Source organism: Lissotriton helveticus, chromosome 5_1 (genome assembly GCF_964261635.1).
Source record: "Lissotriton helveticus chromosome 5_1, aLisHel1.1, whole genome shotgun sequence".
Classification (NCBI taxonomy): domain Eukaryota; kingdom Metazoa; phylum Chordata; class Amphibia; order Caudata; family Salamandridae; genus Lissotriton; species Lissotriton helveticus.
This window is the reverse complement of record NC_136065.1, coordinates 1098379651-1098402650: the sequence shown is the minus strand read 5'-3', so window position 1 is coordinate 1098402650 and position 23000 is coordinate 1098379651. Positions and strand designations below refer to the sequence as shown.

Sequence of the window (23000 nt, the reverse complement as noted above, 5' to 3'; positions counted from 1 at the left end):
TGATCTGACTTCCTAGTGCTACCTGTATCTAAGCACTGCTTCTTCTGCCTTTGTCTCTTCCAGCGCCTGCTTCTATTGCCGCCCACTCTACTAACACGTGTGTGTGCTGGGATGGCTCAACGGCCTCCATTGAGCTCCGCTGGGCTGACTTTATGACCCCTGCTGTGCGAGCCAACGGGTGGCCCTCACGGCTTGTATCCATCAGTGAGGACTTGATGAGCGACAGTCTGTTTGCTACCTGAATCACAACATTGCGCCTCCTGCTTTCTTCACTAGCCACTATTGCCACCAGCGCTTCTGCCCACTCCTGAATGACCATCCCAAAGGCAACTCTTGGAGTGCCCCATGCTCCCGTTATAGGTAATCTACTTGCTTGATCCACAATCCCCACAGTGCCAGTCATCCACCACATAGGCCACCAAGAACATTGATCCGTTGCTGTTCCTTTGATCCTAGATGATACAAGTTTTATAGTAACGCTGTAAATGTATTTTTGTGATTACAAATACTAATTAGCAAATATTTCAAATTAAAGGCCAACTTGCCTGATCCACAAGCTGCACAGTGCTAGGCATCTACCACATGCGCCACCAGGAACATTTATCAGTTTGTTCCTTTGATCCTAGATGAGACACATTTTATAGTGCTGCTATAACTGTATTGTAGTGACTACACATACTAATAAGCAGATATTTCAAATGAAATGTGTTTGGTCCACAGTTTGTGACTTCCATTGGACACCACTGGATACCCCCTGATCCCTCTCCCTGCTTCATTCTTACAAAACCAGAAGCCATAACTGTCTCTATTCACCTTCTGAAATGGCGGAGTAAGACTACCTGACAGCATTTGCAATTGGAATTGTAGCGCCTGTCTGGCCACGCGGATATATGGTAGACCTGCAGATACAGCTAAGTGCATTAGTCACTATAAAGTGTAAACGTCGCACTACTCTTAGACCTACATCTAGTACTGGGACCTGTAACCCTCACCTGGCCTCACACATTGATGAACTTTACTCTGCTACCAGTTTGCTTACAATTCTTACACACCCTACTGCTGCATATAACACTCCTCCAAGTAAACTAGTGCCCTGTGAGTGAGGCCCACTTCTAGGCCCGCACGAATACAGCAAATTGTCACTTCAACTCACTGTGTCATCTGAGCACAGAGACCCCAGCTCCCTATTGCCTGCTACCCAGACTTATCTGAGGTAACCTACAATGTCTCAGTCTCTCAACTTTAGATACTACTTCTCTGGAAGACACCAGACACCCTGCAGTCATGGCAGACCAGAGGGTACACAAACCACTTAAGGAGAAGGAAACTAAAACTGGTTTCAAACGTTTAAAACATGATGACCTGAATCCTGACTCTTCCTTCAAAGAGAAACATGAGAACCAATTCACTCTTGAAATGATTCTTAACAAACTGAATGACATCCACGACAATGCCCAAAGCATGAAGACCAACACTGACATGCTGCGAACTGAAGTCGCCACGATCAAGAGAGACCCTAAAGAACTTAACCTGAGAGTCACAAATGCAGAAAACCGAATAAGAATGACTGAGGATTGCCTGACAGTCCAATCTAAACACCTGCTCAAAAACAATAACTCAATCTCTACCCTCAAACGTGAAATAACAGTTAGAAGACCGTAATAGGAGGATCAAAAGGCAAAGCTCCCTCCGCAATCGCCTTCCTTAAAACATGGATCTCTCGACTCTGGGAATTACTTTCAATGAAGACTTTGAAATTGAATGTGACCATAGGGTGCTCTCCTTCAAGCCTAAAAACATGTCCACACCAAGGACACTGATTTTTTCATCTTTGCTTACCAACATTCAGAACTCCTCCTTCCAAAAATAAAGAAAACCAAGTCACTCTGGAGAGTAAGCCTAGTAACTTGCTTTACCTCTCCGCATCACCCCTTTTAACAATACCAGCCAGTGCTTATTAAATAGTTTTTTCTACCACTTGGTCAGGTATTAACTTCACTTTTACCATCACTCCTGACCCCACTGACACTCACTCCAATTCACTCACATAGTACCCACATTAAAAAGGTGCTCCAGCGTAGTCGCTTGTCGCAGCACTGCCCCGTCCCGCAGCGGGGCGGGAAGACCCCAATGATGAAGCATGACACCAAGGGCCCTTTTGGTGTGTGAGGGGTATTTTAACACACTCAGTGTATTCCATCAATATCTGAATACACACTAATTTCATTTGAGGTGGCCTTTGTTGATTATTTGTACACCAGGGACACAGTCATCAGGAGGAAAGGGTTCCTAGCCCTCAAACGATCACTCCAGGACAGAGCAATCCAACACTCCATCGGGCCAGCCAAATTCAAGATTGCTTACAAAGGCAAATCCCACGTTTTCTCCAATCCCAGTGACCTCCAAGTCTTCCTGCACAACTTTACAGCATCCCGTATGGAGGACTCTCTATGAGTTACCCGGTTGAAGAAAACAGACTTTCTCATTTTGCTCAATTGCTCTGTAGAATATCCTTTATAGTACACTATAATGCTTTACAAACTTAAGTAATGCCTAAAGTGTCTACACAATAACCTGTATCATATTCCTTAATGTATTTCTACAATATTACATATGGCCTTGGAGAACTTTGTTGCTCCTACCATTTCGGATACGCTGCTGTCTCACGCTGTAGGCTCATATTCATCACCTGTTTTCACATAACACAAACTCATCATGGCTACCGGGCTCCCGTTCCCTGTAGAGCAGCAGCCTCTGGAAGGTGCCGGTTGACGTACAGTGACCAATAGCAATATACGAGGACAACCATTGAAGTCCAGGAGTGTTTAGGTTTTAGTAGGAGTAGATACCCAGTAACGAATAAAGAATGTCATTTAGCTAGGGGCATCTAACCCATTTTTAGCTGGCTAGAGCATCGAATAGCGGTTCTCTAACCTCAGGGGGTGGGTGAACATAGATGTAAGCAGTTAGGATCACATTTGAGTTCTTATGAATCACTTTCACTTTTTCACATTATTTTCGTTAAAGGTTGGAAGGAACCAATGATGATAAGTGGAACAAAGTGACGAGTACCATTCAGCAGTTCCCTGGTGGTTGCTCCCGTGAGGGTTCTTCCTTCCCCACACACATTTTTCTATGCAGACACAGACACAGAGGATTTTTAGTAAATAGAAGTGAGGCACACCCTGTTCATGAATGTAATATGTGTTTTAGACTAAATATATCTCCACACAGTAGTAGACAGGTGATGTTATAAGTGAGTTCCTCCGATAAGCCGGACCAGGTTTTGTTGTTGAGAATACTTTGAGTGGAGGGTAACCTGGGTCATTTGTTTTCCCTCTATGCTCCTAATTGAGAGGGTAATTTCAACTTCCCAATTGGACCCCGTTCTAGACAGGCAATCGGCATTCAGGTTCCAAATTTTTATATCCTATAAAGCACTTCAAGCCTTGAGCTCAGCCCACAAACTAGCCGATGTCTAGAGGCTCCACAATCCCTCTGGTAACAATTTTACTTTCACCCCTACATAATATTTTCTACAGAATCCATTATCTCCTAGCTGACTCCACTCTCCGTCCATACACCACCTCCGCATCCATAGAGCCAATCATTATTTTGGACCATGGAGCCATTTCAATACATCTCCAGCTACTCCCTACCTCACAGAAGTCAAAGGCCTGGCGTATGAATAGAGATCTTGTAAGACTTGTCTGCGGTCAGAGAACTCCATGAAGTCACGGCCGGCATGACTCGCGGGTGGAGGGGGTTGTTCAGGGGGAGGTTTAATTTTTTTTTTTTAAGTTAACTTACCTTTGCAGGCCCGGTCCAGTCCCACGTCGTCGCGGCTTCTCTGCTCCTCACAGGAAGCAGACAGCCTCCCTCGCCTCCCCTAAGCCAATCACAATGCTGCATTGGCAGCGTTGTGATTGGTTGTGACACCGACCATCCAGGCGTCTATGATGAGGCCATTTTCTCCTTGTAGGCTGCATGCAGCCGACATGGAGAAAAGCCAGAGTGCGTATGACTGGTTTGGTTGGCCCTGGAGCCGACCAAACTGACAGCACCCTCAGAGTGGGCAAACCACTGCTCCCCTCCCCTAGAGCAAGATTGCACACCCGCCCACCCCCAACCAAACCCTTCTGATTTCCCGCAGTGCAGGAAGCAGAAACATAAAATGGTATTTATAATACCATTTTATGTTTCTGCTTCTCGCACCGCGAGAAAGCAGTGGGGCAACGCTCCTCCGCCCACATAAAGGAGCCACCCCTGACTCTATGATATACTAGCCCTGTTCATTCATATTAATCATAACTCTGTGGCCTTTCCAGTTACTCACATGGACTCCCTGAAATGCCACTGTAGAGGTTAAATCATAAACCGAATGTGAGGCAAAAATAAACGTATTAAGTCATCCCTAGACCAATAGACTTCAGAAATGAAAGCTACAGAGCTGAGCTATTGGCAGAATAATGACTTGACTACCTTTTTTTCCAGGATCTCTCGACCTGTGTTTCATTAAGTAAAAGGAGTGTGACAGTGGCTTTTTGCCAACTCGAGGAGTTCCAGCGGCTCAGGAGTCTCCAGACATGTCCAACGTCATAAGATATTTGGACTTATGTGACACTGATAACATCAATAACTATTTACAGACTGCCTGGAGCTGATGGGAACATTCACTCTCATTTCATTTTAGATCAGGCACCGTTAAGTACCGGTTATGATTTCCCCTGGGCTATACACAGCATCTTTATTCCATATCTTACCCATGGAAGATGCTTCTAAACAGACTATGCTTCATTTTATCTTTTTTAGATTTTTTCTCCCAATATTCTACATAGTTTTAACTCCTATTCTAAAGAAGCACTGTTATAACCTAAACCAACGCAGACCAGCCTTTAGATTCTTATTACTTTTACATAATGATCAAGTGTCTTTTAATGTAGGCAAACTTTTAAAGACTGCCATGCGGGTACCAACTTCCATGCACTGATGAGATATGCTGCTGCAATTTGGTACTGTACGAGATATTTGATCTTTTTAGACGAATGTACTGGTAACATTTTTATTTTTATTGTTATGATGTAAAATGTTTTTATCTTTTTCTTTTTGTGAATAACTTTTATGGCTGCTACAATGCTGTTGAATAAAGTTTTGAATTGATCGATTGATTGACTCGACTACACTGACACCCCTAAAGCGACTTAAATATGAACTCAACTCCATAGTCAGTAAATGTGTGCATTTTTGGGTTCCTGCCCAACAAGTTAAAAAAATATTTTACCTTAATAAAGCTAGAAGATCTCTGGCGACCTACCTAAAGTTAAAACTCTAACTTGATCCAGTTGATCAAAGATGAACATAAAAAAACACAAACTTCAACTGAAATAATACATAGGGGCTTATTTCAAGGTCAGGCAGACGCAACGTTGCGTAAACCCGACCAACCAACCTCGGTCGGCCGTCCCGACTGCCTAATCATGATGCGACCACACATGGTGCGGTCGCATTCTCCCATTTCTCTATCGGAGCTCGTGTTACGGCCATAAACCGTCCATAACACAAGCTCCCATAGAGAAATGTGCGTTTGTGTTCAACCCTACACCGGTGGCAGGCACCGCAGAGATCAATGGTGCCCCCTTGGCCCCCAACTTGAGGCTGAAAACAGAAGGGGGCCCTGCTATGAGCTCCCGAACATGCTTTCTGACGGGATTTCCATGTTGGAAAGGCCGGCATGGAATCCCTGCCAGAAACCATGCATCATAATCCAGAAGGCGGAAACGTCTTCCATTTGGATTATGGGCCGGTCTCTGACTGGCAGACTGGCTCCTGGAACCAGTCAGAAGGCAACCGAAAGACCTGGTCGGTTTCAATTCTGACCAGCTATATTGTAATCAGCCGGTCCGAATTTAAACCGGTGGTAAGGCCTCCGATCTAAGGTCAGACACTTTAAGAGCTCGATTATTGAATTGAATTGAATTGAAAATTCCATTTATATAGCGCATAACCACCCGAAGGCCTCGCAGCGCTTGAGACTCAATTCTGTGTGCGACTGCAGGGAAGGATTAATGCGCTTTTGAAAACAGATGGGTTTTCAGTTCTCTCCTAAATGACATCAGGTTGTTGTTTTTCCTGAGGGACAAAGGCAAGGAATTCCATGCCTTCGCCGCTGAGTAAGTGAAAGAGCGGCCACCCCATCGGGCTCTCTTGATTTTTACTTTGGTTTATTATGATCTTGGTCATAAAGTCTTCCAACGATTCTACACCAAACTTTACACTCCTTATGTCAACATGTTAAACATTTATAAAATTAATTAGAACTTTTTCTCACTACTTCTAGAATGTCCACTCGTACTGTGTAACCAACTCAAATTTGGCACGGTGGAATTAACTAGATAAATATGTATGTGAAACAGACGCAGGCACGCTTATTTTGAATCTGTCATTTTTTATGTTGTCTGCAATTTTGTTGAAATTAGTGTGGTGTACAGAAATTATTTTATTCCACACTGCAAAGTACAATTATGGTAGAATTCAACATACCGATGTACAAAATTACGCATTTAATAAAAAGATGAACATTTTGTATCCTAAACTTGTAAACTACTTTAGATGTACATATAACGTAGATGTATATTTTAGCGAAGTAGTGGCTATAACAATCTTACTCCTATTTTTCAAGTATCTGTGCAACAATCGACCTGAAGACAACATAACTAACTTTTATGTCTAACAGACAACAGGGGTATCTCATTCTTTGAGGCAATTTCGTTTTTTGATTAAATTTTTGTTCATGGTACATGCTCCACTTGTTTTGTTTGGTTTTTTATTTAACTACAAATGTGTATTTTGTGTGCTTTTTACTGATCAATCGTATCCTCTTTCTGTTGTACGGCACTCTGATACCCTTACAGTCCATGTTCGTGCTATGTAGAACCTTTCAAATAAAATAAGAGATAGAGTAGTTCTCCGCAGTCACTGTAGTTTTCTAATATCCCTTCTCCTCGTGAATCGGTTCTCTGAGAGCTTTGGGTTGTGTCACTTGATGATTCACGTCTTCTTATTAAATGAAGCGATTGTGTTGAAGGCTTTTAGAACGTCATTGGTGTAGCTGGCGAAGAAGTTTTAATTTCTTGGGTGATGACTGTAGTGCACATTTCCTGTTTTTGAGACACGTCCGAATGATCCTCTTTGGACAAATGACGATGATACATGCAGGGACAATGTAATTGTAATTGCAATTCTATAGCTCTTACTAGCCCTGACGAGGCGTTGAAGCACTTTTCAATGGGTAGCATGCTACTCCAGAACCCAGAAAGGATTAGTGGTAAATTAGTATAGGGAGATATTAAATCAATTTGAGGGGTAGACATGTGAGTTTGTTATTTGGATTGAAAAAGGATAGCGGAGGGATAAAAGAGGGAAGAGTTATATTTATGTAGCGCTTGCTACCCCTGATGAGGTGTCAAAGATCTTTTTGGCAGGTAGCACGCTACTGTGGAACCCAAATAGGATTAGTGGGGAATTAGTAATATGAGCGGTAGACATGTAAGTCTGTTAGTGAATTGAAAGGAAAGTGGAGGGATGGAAGAGGGAAGGGTCTAGAACGTGTTTTTGGAGATCATAGCAGTAGGAGGAGGTTTGGGATGAGAAAGGGGAAGTGGAGGGGGGAAGAGTAAGAGGGAAGGGTTTAGGAAGGGTTGTTTTGAAGATCTGAAGAGTAAAAGGTTTGTGATGATGCAAGGAGGGAAGAGTCTAGAAAGAGTTTTTGGGGTGATAATAGTAGAATGGAGTTTGGGATGGGTCAGAGGGTAGAGGTAGATTATATATGGAGAGAGGTAAAGGGTGAGAAATAGGGAAGTGCATTGGAGAGAGTAGTAGAATACGGTTATGGATGATTTAGTGGAGGTGGAGGATATATTGAGAGAGGCATAGGGTAGTGCATTTTGAGATGCTGAATTAGAAGCAAACTAATGAATATAAAGACATAAGTACACTGAAGGTATATATGTATAAGGAAAGTAAAATATGTAGATTTAAGTTGCATTTAATAAACTCAGACTTACAAGTGTTGCTGAGCTAATTTATTTGTTTTTTATAAGTAATAGTTTTTTTAATACAATACTGAATCAATTATAGTTATAATAAAATTTTACTTATTTAGGCAGTGACCTACATGTTAAGCATAGAAAAATGTAACCATAAGTAATATGTACATTTGTTGAGCAGAGCTAACGAATATCTATATATTTATAAACATAATTATTATCCACGTTCATACAAATGAATGCACAGATCATGGTACACATATATATATATATATATATATTTTTTTAAACCTTTATTTAACTTATAAAAGCATGTACATGACAAAAGAATATTGAGAATGGGCAAAAAGCATAAGAGATAAACAAAACACTATAAAGCAATATAATCATGGATTCATGGTAGTGGTGCATAACAGAATCGGACATTGACAGTAATCATACTGGAGCCATATGAGGTCGAGAAAAATAAAAACAGAAACATCATATGATGACATAATGGTATGTCAAGGGAGCACCCAGCTATCGTAAGCATGAACTAACTTCCAGGTGATACCCCGAACAGCAGTGTGTACCACGCTACTATGACCCCTAACAATCGAGTTTCGCTACAAATGTAATTCAAGTTGGATCTGTGAGCAGAAGTCTCTATCGCGTTGCTCTGATACAGAATTTGGGCATGGTCAACCCACTCCAGTCGGGGTGATGCTAGATTGTGTCGGGGATGGTACACATATATAGTCCAAGTTAATGCTTGTATACACAAGTATATGCTGTATATTTTTGTTTTTAGTCTTCTGAAGATTTGGTAGTTTACCCCAAATATAGGATCCACGGTTAAGAGTTCCATAGTTTGGCTGCTTGAACAGAGATGGATGTGTCACCTATACTTTTTTTCTTGTATGGTGGGAAATTCGAGGTGTGGTGCCACTCTGGAGTAGAGGTTCCTTTGTTGAATGTACTTGGTGATTTTATTCCTGATGAAGAGCGGTCCTGTTCAATGTATCGCTTTGTGGGTGATACAAAGCAGCTTGAATAAACATATCTCTCAGGCTGATGAAATGGCCCAACCACTTGACTTCAACGGGTGTGAGACATTCTACTTCAATGCAATCAATGATGGCCTGATCCAGTATTTTGCCTTTTCTGTGTGACTGGAAACTTGTTTTGTGTTTAGTTGTTTTGAAAGCTTCTGCATAGCATTGGCGTAGTTAATTGAGTTATTGCACCAAGGGGCAGAGATAAATATTGCAATCATTCCCTGTTTGTTGTTCCAGTAAACATTCAAGATCTCATATGAAGCTCCTATCTAGTCTGGTATGGGTAGAAAGATGGCTGTATTGTGTGGTGTATTCCATGTCACCTTTAAGTGTACAAATCTTATTCTAGAGTGCATTTTGTATGCATGGCAAATTACTTTGGTGTACGGTGCAAGCCTATTCACCCTCAGCTGTGCACGGCCTTGACACAAGTCACTTAACCGCATGCGTGCGGGCGGAATTCCGCCCGTACGCTGAGATTTACTCATTCGCATGTTACGTGACGAGCTGGGCTCGTCATCAGCGTAGCAGGGGGCTACCTCATGACGAGCCCAGCTCGTCATCAGTGTCGAAGGGGTTAATATGTTCTAAGATATCCAAGAATTTTCTGAACCCACATAAAATATTTACACAGTGTGTTTCAGTAAGCTCTTCCTTAATATAAAGAGATATGCTTGTTAAAGTAACAGCAGACATCTTGGACATATTTATGTTACATTTTGGCCAATGTATGTCTGCATGTATGTATGAGCTTTTTGTAGAACGTAAACGTAGCAAAAAGGCAGCAAAGCTTTGTAATGTATTAATATTAATCTGTGGTGTATCAACGCTGAATACTAGTTTTTGCCAATTTATTTTGTTCTCACATGCGTGTCTACTTTGTTCACAATCTGAGATGGTGATAAAAGGCATAGTTAGTGTGAAAACCTGTCCAAATGTAACTTTAATATTGTGCAAGAGTGAGTAGGGAAGTGTCCTTGCAAAGAGCAAAATCTCAGACTAAAACATATGTAGGTGCTTAATGACTGAAATGGGTGCCACTATTTTAAAACATATAAATGCAAAAGGAACAAATCGTAGCAATGGGGAATAGCTGGATATTGTATAATGTAAATGTTGTTGGGTTGATTCTGTGGTAGTAGGGAAATGGTGTGGTGATGGATGGGTGTGTTTTTAAGAACATTGAGTCAGAGACATTGGTAGAACTTAAAGACCAGCTGACTGGGTAGCTTTTATAAAGGTAGTAGATAAAACACTTTGAAGCATATACAACTCCTGGCTTTACAACAGAGTCTTGAAAAAGATCTTCTGTTTTTTAAATGTGCCTATTTCTATAATCTTAGAAAGTCAGTGGGATGAAGCTATGAAGCGGTAGAACCTAAAGGGCAAAATCATGATGGATAGTCTGAGGATTTTGTTATGGAAATGGGGTTTTGGACATTTACCCATTTGCAACTATAGTACCCTACAATAAATGTATATAACACAATGACCAGTTCCATGTCCAAAACTGGCTTAAAATATCCATTAACAAAAGACTGTTTTGCACAGTGCTGCTCAATATAATACAATGCTTCCCAGTGCAATACACTGAAGGGCAAAAGGACCCTGATGCTCAGTGTGATAATGTGCTGTTAGTTATGACAGTGCTGCCCATGATCACGAAGTGCTGTATAGCCTCGGACATTGCTTCCTCGAATGACAGATGGACGCTTAGTATGACATGATGCAGTCTCATGTGACACTGTGTTTTCAACATCACACAGTGCCTCCATGTATTAAAGCTAGCTGCCCAGAATGTGACAGGACACGGTGGCACCATTTGACAGACCCACATATTTTTAGGGCGAGCGGGGAATGGGTTCCTGTGATATTGCTTTTTAGTTCGAGCATTCAAGACCTCTTGTATATATTTTAATATATATTTAAATGTGTATGTGCTTTGTGGGCTCTGAAGATCAGCCTTAGGACTTATCTGCTTCCGCTTAGGGACTTTTTTTCTGTTCAACTACCTATATTTAACTGTCTTAATAGAAAATGACAAGCAGAGGTCAATAAAATACCAGAATTGCTTTCTGCTGAGGGACTTTATTTTTTTTAAGGAAACTGCCTCTATTTAACTTTCTTGATAGAAAACAACCAGCAGATGTCAGTAAAATACAAGAATCAATTTAGCATTCTCTAGATTCCAGTCCATAGAAATTGTCTTCCACAAGCACCAGTAGACAATAATATTTTTTTCAAATCTTGTATTTTCAGTGATTAAGACCACCGAAGGCGCTGATTTTCTATTAAAACAAGAGCTTTGGACTGTACCATTCCAGCTGAAAGGCAATATTTCTCTCCTTGTGTTCCCATACCTGGCGTGTCACGCAGTTTGGTGCTTACTTTCCCTCCATGTTCAAGAACAGTAGATGTTTCAGCACCCAGGCTAATGTGCTGCATAACTAAATACACATAAGGTCCCAAGGGCGAGACCGATTGCTTTGCAAATGCTTGTTTGTCATGTGCCTGTGATGAACGTTTCCTCTGTCTGTTCCGAGCAGATCAGAAAATAATTGATGTAAGTGTCTTATATGCGAGGTGTCCTAGGTTGACACTACACAGGGATGTAGACGTATAGGTTGGCGAGGTTACTCTGTCACAGAAGACAGAATGACCTATGCTCTCTTGTGTCATCTCTCTTTCCTACTCTCTCCCCGCCTGCCCCCAACTTTGTCTAATCCTCTAGCTCGTTAACCTTTTGCAGCACATCACTTCCCCCCCTACTTTCGAAGGAGGAGCTAAGGTCCCTTTTAGCCATTTCTTTCCCATTTAATTCATATTCCTCGTGACATAAACATGTTCTGTGATTCATTCAATATTTATGGAAAGATAAATATTCATCTTTATTTTTCAGATAAAACAGAACGCCCTAACTCTAGCTGAAATGCAGGCATTCCTCCAGAAGCGAGTGGAAGAAGACGAGAAGACACGTTTAGATTTTGAGCGCATGATGATGGAGCTTAATACGTAGGTCGACTAGTTTACCTTTAATTTTGAATAGTTTTCTGTGTAGGATGGGTAGGTAAGGTGGTACGTGGGGTGGGGGAGGAGGTGGCAGGCTGTAGTGCTGCCTGTCCGCTTCAAGAGGGCTTCCTAATGAATCCACCCAGGAGACAAAGTTCCTTCTGTAGTTTTATTGTAGAGAACCGAAGCTGGGCGCCTGCATACCAGACCGCAAGTATGCAACTGCCAAGCTTTCCTCTTAATCGCATGACATAGGTTCAGAACATGGAGTGAATTGGAGCCTAACAGGGTTAGAAGCCCCACAGTAGCAAACATATACTCGTAACAGGCCCATACAAGTGAGGTGTTAGTGTATTACATGATGAATGATACTACATGTTGTATTGTAGTATACAAAATGCGATGGATGGAATGCTTGAATGAATCTCAGCCACTAGTAAGTACTCAGGGCTGCATCCCAGTCCATTGCTATTTTGCACACCAGACCACCTTAGTTTGGACCCAGCCATATGCAGATCAGTCTTGACCCTGCTCCAATGGGAACAGTCCAGTCCAATGGATACAATGACCCTACAGGCAGGTGATGCCCACAGCCATCCCTGCTGGGGAAGTTGCCGTGAAAAGTACTTTCTGATGTGTACTTCTAAACGCAGATTGCTCAACTTGTGAATACCCCCAGACTACAGAGATTATTTTCCAGCAATTCCCTTTTGCGCCGTATGCAGCCCTGCCAGCTCTGCGTTGACTCCATCCTGATCTGGAAGTGACACATGTAACCACCACTCCTGCACGCTGACTTCAGCTTCTATCTTTCTGCACGCTTACATCAGCTTCTTTCTTTCTGAGCCTTAAGCCGCAGGTTCAAAGCTCACTCCCTCAAATTTTCTATCATTAGATAGGATTTTTTGCCCAGCAGGGATTGTCAGAAACACATGCTGAGACATACCCTCCACCATGTTTGTCGCTGGTGCCTGCAATCGCCGCATGACTCCAGGTCTCCCGGAGACTGCCCAAGGATGAACCCAAATGCAATCAGGGACCCCAAAGCCAAGCTCTACATCTCCAAACACTGTTGGATGGTGTTTAGGGACCAATCTCAGTCGAGGATGCAGACCTGTTCCCGCTCTCAAAACTGTTCACAGGAGCGATCCTCTTCACATTTCGAAATCATGAGGCAAGTCCGAGTCAAAGAAAAAACACAAGAAGTCAAAGCCTGACTCCATCTTCTCACTACTTTCTTTAGGAGATGTCTCATGGACATCAGGGTGCCTATCGATCTCAGACCTGGTCTCCTACTGTGGTGCCGATCCCACAACTCTTCGTGATCCAACCCAATTTCCCAGGCCTATCGGTAACACTGTAGCAAATCAAGGCCTTATAGGAGGCCATGTTGCACATCTTTGGCACCCTTCCGGCTCCCTCTGGTGCAGCTGTGGGCCCTAGGATCCGAGGAGGTCTCCAGTCAGATAACCATTGGTGCATCCTTTTTCAACATCATCTGTGCCTCATGACTCCGCTGGGGAAGTTAGCCCTGACTCCTGGGCCAGCTTCCTTCCCGGCTTCACACACAGCGATGGTCACTATGCGCCAATCCAGGGGAGGAACCAATTGTTCTTTCAGTCTTGGAAGCGAATCCTGCTTGACATTGCCCGAAGTTGTGCCCTGTCACCCTCACTGACAGCTGATTCAATCCCATTCTGACTCATGTGGTACCCTGCCTTCATGCAGGCCATTACATATTCATTAGGCTGCTGGTTGTAACCAACATGACGATGGGGATTACAGGTATGATGCACCCAAATACTATGATGAAGAACATCTTTTCATGGACCTTAGGATGCTATTGAGTTGAACACCTCCCCGGACACTGGGTTTAACTCACCCCTACCCACTCCACAGAGGAATCAGCTTCCTTCAAGGGGGAGATACAGGGGGCTGCTGAAGTTTTTGACCTCCAACATTCATTGGTTGAAATCAAGACCAAAATCCTGACGGACGTCCTATAAACTGACCAGACTTCCACAGAACCACTTCACTTACAGACTCACTTATGGGCACTTGGGCCCAGCAGGGCTATTGCCCATTAGTCAACCAACAAGTTGCCAGACAACATAGAACTGCTCCTGGAGAAGCCCCTTTCTTCCTCCAACATCCTTTGCCTGAAAGCCTAGTAGTCCAAGCGTCAACAAACAGGCTCAACCTGAATTCTTCCCTACAATGCCTCCAAATAGGGAATACAAATAAATGGGGGGCATTCAGAAAGTGGATGTTCCTTTAGCCAATCTCGCTCCCTGCTCAGTGAATGCTAGTTGCCTTCTAGGATGCAATCCAAATGCATTATAAAAAAATCATCCTCTAGGCTGGACACCACCAACTGATTGGGCAGGGCAGTTGGTACCAGCGTAGTGCTTCGGCGTTCTCAGTGATGGGCAGGCATAACTGATGGACATGCCATTTGATGGTACCTATCTCTTCAGACTCAAGGCAGACTCAGCCCTGGAGTGCTTCAGAGAGAGCAGGGCCACAGCGTGCTACCTCAGACTCTCTGAATCCTGTGTGGCAGTATCTCCAGCAGTTCCACCCCTTTTGAGGCTTCGGAAGAGGCTTGGGGTAACCGCAATGCTGAGGTCACCCTCCAGAACAGCAGACCCCGCAGAACTGTTGGGGATCCAGCTGACCACGCCCAATACCTCAGGGTCAATGTTCTGCTCAGTCAACTGTCCCTTCCACCACCATCACCAAACCACTTCCCCATATACTGGGTGATACATGGCATTCCTGTTGGAGACAGAATAAAGTATTACCTATACCAGCGGCAGAGCATCACGTTCGTAAGATGAGTGCTTCAAATCATCGTACAGCAAGGAAATGCAATACCATTACTTTCCACTCTGCCACATATACTACCTAGACCAGAGAGCCTGCCAGAGGCCCACTTGTCCATCTTACAGAAAAAGGAGCCATCAAGATGGTCCGAGATTGGAAATAGGAACTAAATGTTACTCCTGTTATTTCATGGTTCTGAAGAAGGACAGAGGCCTGTGTCCTGTTTTAGTCCTTTGCCTTCTTAGCTTCTTTCTCAAGAAGGTCAAATAATTCAAGATGCTCATATTGTCCAAAGTATCTGCAATGGATCTTGAAGACTGGTTGGTGGCATTGTATTTGTAGGATACCTATTTCCACATCCCTGGACTGCAGCCTCACAGGCTTTACCTGGGGTTCAAGCTGGGCCACAAGCATGTTCAGTGCTTCCCTTCGACCTCCCTAGCACCCTTTGGGTGTTCCTGAAAATGATGGAAATACCATTCTTACCATACCTCGTAGACTTGTTGCTGAAGGCAGACTTGCCACAGTCTGTTGACCACCTCCTGCCAACGACAAATCTCCTCACATCTTTGGGGTTCTCGATCAAATTGCCAAAGTTATACCTGACTCATTCAGAGGCTCCCGTTCACTGAGCTGATCTGGATACAGTGCAATTTCTATCCTTTCCACCATCTCAATGAGTGCAGAACACTTCTATCTTGGGTCTCTGTGAGAGCGACTCTAAAGTTTCCTGACCTTCTCGCCTGCTGCATCCTCCTTTTGGAACACGCCAGATGGCATTTCCAGTCTCGGAAGTGGGATCTGAGGTTTAAGGAAGCTCAGCACCAAGAAAACTTGTAAGATTCCATCTTTGTTTCTAACGAGACTGCGAATGATCTGCAGCGTAGCTGCTCAACTCCTGTTGAACCAGTGGCAGGCCCCTCTCCCTATCAATCAATCAATCAATCAATCAATCAAGGCATTTGTATAGCGCGCTACTCACCCGGAGGGTCTCAAGGCGCTTGGGGGGGGGTCCGCTACTGCTCGAACAGCCAGGTCTTGAGTTGCTTTCTGAAGGAGAGGTGGTCTTGGGTCAGGCGGAGGTGGATGGGGAGGGAGTTCCACGTCTTGGCCGCCAGGTAGGAGACGGATCTTCCTCCCGCTGTGGCTCTTTGGATGCGAGAAACGGCAGCGAGGGCGTGGCTGGTCGATCGTAGCTCGTAGATCGTATCCCACCCAGAGTTGACTTTAGTGACAAGTGCATAGCTGCTAAATTGGGGTGGCCATTTGGGAGAGGTGGAGATCAGAGGACTCTAGTCTCTGGCAGAGACCTGCCTCCACATCAGTCTGTTGGAATTACGGGTGATTCACCTAGCACTAAAAGCTTTCCTCACGTAAACCAAGAGGAGACTGGTTCAGATTCTCTTCAGCAACATCACCGCCATGTGGTACTTGAACACATTTGGTGGAGTGGGGTCATGTGCCAGGAGACTCTGCACCTCTGGTACTTGCTGAGGCTGCAAGGCAACTCCCTGGTAACAAACCACCTGGCAGGATCTTTGAACAGCAGGGCAGACAAACTCAGCGAGCCTTGCCTAGCAGATCATAAATGGCAGTTACACTCAGAGGATGGCGCATGGCTTTTTCTGGCAAAGGGGAGAACTTTGGCTCAATCTTTTCACCACCACTGAGAACGTGCAGTGTTCCCAAGGCAAATCTCCCTCTGAGACTCTTTCCTCCTACAATGTAACTCGGAATGCATACATAACTTCATCTCAACCGTTCCTGCCCAAAGTTCCTAAGAAGATCAATAACAACGGGGCGCACAGCATTTAGTAGCTTCGGATTGGGCCAGGAGAGTGTGGTATTCAGAACTAGTGGACATGACCAGCTGTCCCCCAATCAGGCTGCCACTACGGAAGGATCTTATGTCGCAGCAGCAGAGCAGAGTCTTACTCCCAGGCCTGCACAACCTTCACTTCCATGCGTAAAGATGGCCCGGTGACAAAATAATGCTTTAGTCCTCCCTCATGAGGTACCGGATGTTATCTTAGCAGCCAGATGTCCATCCACAAAGAACATTATTACTGGATGGTGGGATAAGTTTGTAGCTCGGTGTACCTCTCAGTGGATAGAACTGATGTAAGCCAAATTGTTGAATGTGTTGCTCTTTGTGTTGTTGTGGGATGAGCAAGATATTGCTGTGGCTACGGTTCAATGTTATTTATTGTCCTTGTCGGATTATTTACATTTAGCAGATAGTGCGGGCAGCATTCAGAAAGAAACTTATATCAACATTCTGAGGTGGCCGTTATATGTGACCCCAGTGTAACTTAAGGGGCACGCCAGAGTTGACACAGAGCTCATGATGCCAACCACCGGTGCGCGAGAGAATTGCTGGAAAAAAATCCCAGTTACAGTCTGGCAACTAGCGGTATTTACACGGGATTTAGCCGGTTAATCTACCTGGCATCTGATACGGCCTTAGTGCCACCAGCTAATTGGTCACTGTGTACCTGATGTATATTTATCTGCTTTTCTCCCACAGCTATCTACCCATGTCTTCCGCAAGCCTTATGTAAAGCGCTCTGATACCCGCTTGGGTCATGTTCGCGCTATACAAAACTTTAAATAAATAAATAAAATAAATACATAAGTACCTTGTTTGTCAGGGGTCTAAGCAATGTATTTAGCTGAATTCTCATAGCATTAAGGTAATAAATACATTGTCCAGCCCCTCACAGTGCGTTTAAAGCAACTGTGCGTTTGGCTTTGTGCTATCATTTTCCAACCATGGAGCAGCGCTACAACCCTAATTTAGTCCGCAGGCAGAAACAAGGGACTAAACTTAAAGTATTTTGAAATTCTCCTGAATTTTTCACCCACCTCTACTTGCAATGATTGATCCAGATTACGTTAAAACTCATGTGATTCATAATGCAGACTCTTGAACAAGTCAGCGTGTTCAATCATGCTGCGCATTCAATGGTTTTTTTTGTGTCAAATTTAATTTTTAGAAAATCTACCTATGACAAATCCATGTTGCCAGGACACTGTGGTTCAAGTCATGAGCCTCTCTTGGACACCCTCATTCATGCTGGAATTTGTAATATGGTGATAATGTACATGGTATCAATGATTCATAACAGATTTTGAACTCATAGGCCCCCATTACAAGCTGGGTGGAATAGGGTTGGGTAATTAGGATGTAGAAGTAATAGGGATGGAGAAGTGTGGCTCACTGGTTAGAGCGGCAGACTCTGAAGCAGAGATCAGGCCTGGGGCCAGGGTTCAAGTCCCGACGCGGCAGGGTCTTGAGCTCAATGTCCGCAGACTCGATAATTCTCGCCTCAGCGCCTACTCTAATCATGGGTCCCACGCTGCAACTCTGGGCAATAGCTTGCTTAATCTCCACAACGGCCCCATCAGCGCCGGGGATGCCTGGCTTCACCTTGGGGGTGCCCATGAGGGGCATCTCACAGGGAGAGCCAGGAAGGGATCCACAGCGTTATACAGCGCCGGGACGGCCCGTTGGGGCAGCTGTGCGCTTTACAAAATACACTACATTACCACACATTTTAAATACCATTATCCCTGCGTGTGGTAGTTACCAATTGTGGTAAATACCATATCTATGTTTTCTACATGAAAATGAGGCATAACGAGCAGAATCGTTTTTTAACACACTGAGTTACGCATTTTTTTGCTTAATTTCCAGGTCTTTTCTCCTGCAAAATGTTGGTAGGTTTGAGCTTCTGTAATCAATCAATGGAAAACTGTGAATGTTTGATTATTACACAACTAATTCCTATCCCAATGCAAACTCCTATTTGGACAGGAATCTGAATTCAGCCCTGAGCCTGGTAACAGAGCAGAATTGCTAGCAATGTTTTGTTTTGTAGATTGCCTCTCGTTTGACTTGCAGAATTCGGGGAACGAATGATAACATTTAAAATAATAAGAATGTTACGGAATTACCGGGCTGCTTGTGAGGAGGCTTGGTTGTATTGTGCTGTGACCACTCCGGGGACTTTACGTTGACGACAAAATGTGGCTTTTGTGTGTGACTGCAATTTGATAATAATATTGGGCAGTCCTCATGTTCTGTCATTTTCATTTTAGAGCATTTTTATTCTGCATTGAGGTTATATAACTAAAGTGCGTTACGTCAAAGTCTGCACAATAAGGCATCACTTAATCTCCCCGTCCTTAAAAAAAAAAAAGACCTTGTGTAATGTAACTGCGAGTATGTAAAGCCCTCCAATACTTTAGGGTCGAGCTTGCGCTATATAAAACTGCAAAAAAGGCATAATACGGCAGTGTATGTGTTTTTAATGCCCCAATAGTCCATCCACGTTCCTAAGCACGCCTCATATGCATTAATGCGACCAGAAGTGGTTCGGGCATGGTGAGAATGTTCGCTTTATAACAAGTTCATTGCACATTTTTGCTTTTGAAAATCTCTCCTACAGGCTTCGGGAGGAGAAGATGAAATTTCAGCTGGACCTGACCATCCAGTTCCTGCTCAAACAAGGTCAGGTGGAGGTGGACAGCAGCGACTTGATTCCAAACTACTCGGACTGCGTTCTTCTTCAGCGAGGCGTGATCGAGGACCTAAACAGCACTATCCGGGTAAAGGTTGACACCAGTATCTTTAGAGCATGGTATAGAAAAGAGGATGCATGGAGGCCTACTGTCGCAAAAATTGTAACGTGCGCTGTCAGCTGCCACTTCTGAATTAAGTTCTCTATTGCCTATTTTAGACCACACAACAGTAAACATTTTCATTCACATCAGAACCACAAGTCATGTTTCCAGACTACCAAATAAATTAGGGATGCTAGAAAATTATTAAGTCCTTCGACTGGTAACTTTACATGTTTTTAAAAACTTTGCAAATGTCATGATGTTTGAAGCGCTTGAAATTTACAAATAGAGTTACCGCTCCAGTTGCAACAACTAGGGCCTCAAGGGAAGCTACACCCAGGCTTAGCTTGCGTACGTGCTGAACCAGCAGCGCATGGCCTCACGCATGACAGTACATCCGGCAACTAACTGTCTGTCCACAGAACCCCGGGCGGGGCACATGGCCTTCAGTCACACCCTGGACCAGCAACGTTGACTGCAGAACTAGTTGTGCATGGCCTATATCAATGTGCACCAGGCCGTGTGTGCCAGGTCTGGCATTCCGCCAGATAGTGATCCTGTACCTATCCCCCTGATATCCCACATCCTTCATGTGGCCAGGTATTCTCCCCTTGCCCATTCCTGCCAACTTTTTCTGTGATGCAGAATCTGTGATAAATTGTGGATCCATTGCATTATGTACTGGTGTCCTCAATGCATTTTTTTTACCCATGGCCAGCCAATTAAATGCTTGTGCTGCAAAAAAAACAGACCAGGTGTAATTGTACTATCAACCAGATATAATGTACGTTAAACATCTAGTGATTGAGTGTCTCTTCAGAACTCTGGTCCCTTATCCACACAAGATGGCATATTTCATCATTGGACCTACTCCGCACCACGCTGCACGTCAGCAGTCATTAAGGGTCAGCTCACACTGTGTGCGTAACTCTAAAACAGGGGGAGCATGTTGTAGCTTGACACCAACCCAGTAACTCACTAGACTGCTGCTCAAAAACAGAATTCTCTTGGAAAACCCCTTGCAATTTAATATTGCCTGAGGTTGACCTAACTCTAGTTTATTCATATTACCCTGGACAACCATAAAAAAGGAGGAGTTACAACCCTTTATGCCTGTAACTGTCAACAGATTTCATTTCTATTGAAGCCTAAGCATGTTAGGCCTCTAGCATTTCATCAGGACCAGGGCTCTTATTGACATTTACTACGAGTATCTTCCTTCAAAGCCGTTTGGGTGTTTGTAGAACGTGCATAGTCAATCTATAGTCTGGATCTGAAGATTCGATCGAAAGTTGAGTTTATTTTTCACATTTTTGACCCTTGGATTCTCTACATATCAAAATGGGTGGATTACTTCAGAATTCCATTCTTCAGATCCCACCAAGCCCCTTTTTGTAACTCAAATATCTATAGCACATTTGATTTGCATAAAGATATGACAGGGCTTATTCTGCGTACATTTCTGTCATCATACCATGGTTGGTGCACTTCCATTTAGTAGTTTCTGCTGTAGTACAGACTATATTTAATCGTGGGCCTTAAAATTAAAAACATTACATTCAAAATGCACCTGTAACTTTGTCCCATCCCAATGGTTTTCGCAAAACATACAAAGTAGGACAAACTGGACTGACACATTCTACGAAGATTTGTCAAATAGCTTCAAAGTTATTAGTAAAATGAAATTGGCCTTTTAAATGAAAGTACAATATAACCATAACTTCAAAGTTGTTATTGGCAACTCTAATATATACTTATATCACAGAGTACCCGCTTATGACTTACCAAAAAGTGTGTACATGTAGCTAGGCTCGATCCTGGAGTGCGTCATGCGGATTGCTCCTTGTAGGAAGGTTATATGGAGCTGCCCAAAAAGTCCATAGAGGTGTTCAGTAGGGCTGTGCAAAACCACCCCCAAAAATCTGTCAGCAGAAAGCTGATCCCTGGACTTAATCCTTGTCCCTGCTCCTGGCAACACCCTTGTTTCGTCCCCTTCTCCTACTGCAGAAAACCTGTAATGCAAGGGGATTTTGTTGTGGCAGTAAATTTAATTTCTTATGTAAACATCACCCAGATCGCATGTGCCATTTGCACCCGCAGATGGCATTTGGTTGCACAAAGATGTTGTGGTCGGGCATTAGGTCTCCTAATGTAGGATAATGCTTATGGGTGAGATGCAATTCACATAGGACTGGCATTGACTTGGTAAGAAACAAACAGTGTGTGTGCACCCATCTTAATAGCCAGTTCAAGAAAAGGAGGTACCTAATGATTTGGGAATTTTTTTTCATATGTACCCCCTCTCAGTGCTCCCGTGTGAGATCATATTCTTTTTTCAGACTCTAGGAGAACAGAAGATCGCTAATATGGTAGAAGTCAAAGATTTCCGAAAAGGCATATTTCAGCAGGAGTGGGAACATAAAAAAATGTACATGGAAATGGAAGATCTGAACAAGAAGCTTCGGGATATTCAGCGGCTGCGTGTCACTAAGGAGCTCCAGACGGTAGGGAAATATTTTTGTCTTCAATACCATGCCTTTTCCTATTTTTTGCAGGACAATGTGTGTTTTATGGAGCATATACAAATAATTTCTCAAAGCAGGATGCATTTAATGGCCTGCAGTGTTTTATTTCTTTTTCAAATGATAAAAGAGGACTGTTTTCACAGGTAACAAGCCTTGGTAATGTCAAAAGGTCTGGTTTAAATGTGCTAATGAAAGGAAACCGCATTTGTGCATGCCTATATCTGCATGCACTAGCACATTAAAGCCAGACCTGCTATCTTTGGTGCACACAGAGCCAATTACATGTGCCCACCAATAAATACACACGATCAGACACAGAAAGATAAATGTGCGCAGATACAAAACATACAGTGGGGCACCCGTGACGCCAGACGTTGACATCAATGCACACACACCTTCCAAAGCCAACCACTGTAGCTAGAAGTGAATAAATAAGGCGACGTGAAGTAGAACATAAGTGTAACAGTTAGCGCACCAGCATCTCTCGCGGGCGCGTCCACAGATCCCCGCCCCTGCGCTCACGCCTGCTGGAGTGAGCGCATGTATAAATAAAGAGGACGGAGTTGCGAAGTTAGTCCGCGTGCAACCAAGACACTATGTGTACGTGTCTCTGTACAGTGCGCGGCAAGGCCCCAGCGCACTGCACGCAGCGGGAGGGTGGCTCCCCGCACTCATTACACTGGCGATGAGTTCAGGACTCTGCACCTGCCCTGCAGAGTTACAGCTCACCCCTCTGAGGCCACGAGATCCCCTCCTGAGTGTAGCAGTCCCGCTGCAAGTGATCCCTGATTGGCCTCAGTCCCTGGATAAGCTGCCACCTGTTGACGACAATGATCCCAGCAGCTCTTCCTCGCCGCCGCCTCCACCCAGTGGACCATCAACACCACGTCAAGGGGGTGAGTCGTGCATGCCCCAGGGGAAGCCACGGGACA

General features: G+C 43.8%; 1 protein-coding gene across 1 annotated transcript in view; it reads left to right on the top strand.

The window, feature by feature from the left end:
- The window catches only part of CFAP43 (cilia and flagella associated protein 43), a 753224-nt gene that overhangs the window by 679560 nt on the left and 50664 nt on the right, over positions 1–23000 (top strand). The window contains exons 33-35 of the mRNA XM_078643733.1: positions 11982–12094; positions 19369–19528; positions 21883–22047. Of these exons, the coding sequence (XP_078499859.1) occupies positions 11982–12094; positions 19369–19528; positions 21883–22047 (438 nt within the window). The remainder of the gene's footprint in view (positions 1–11981; positions 12095–19368; positions 19529–21882; positions 22048–23000) is intronic.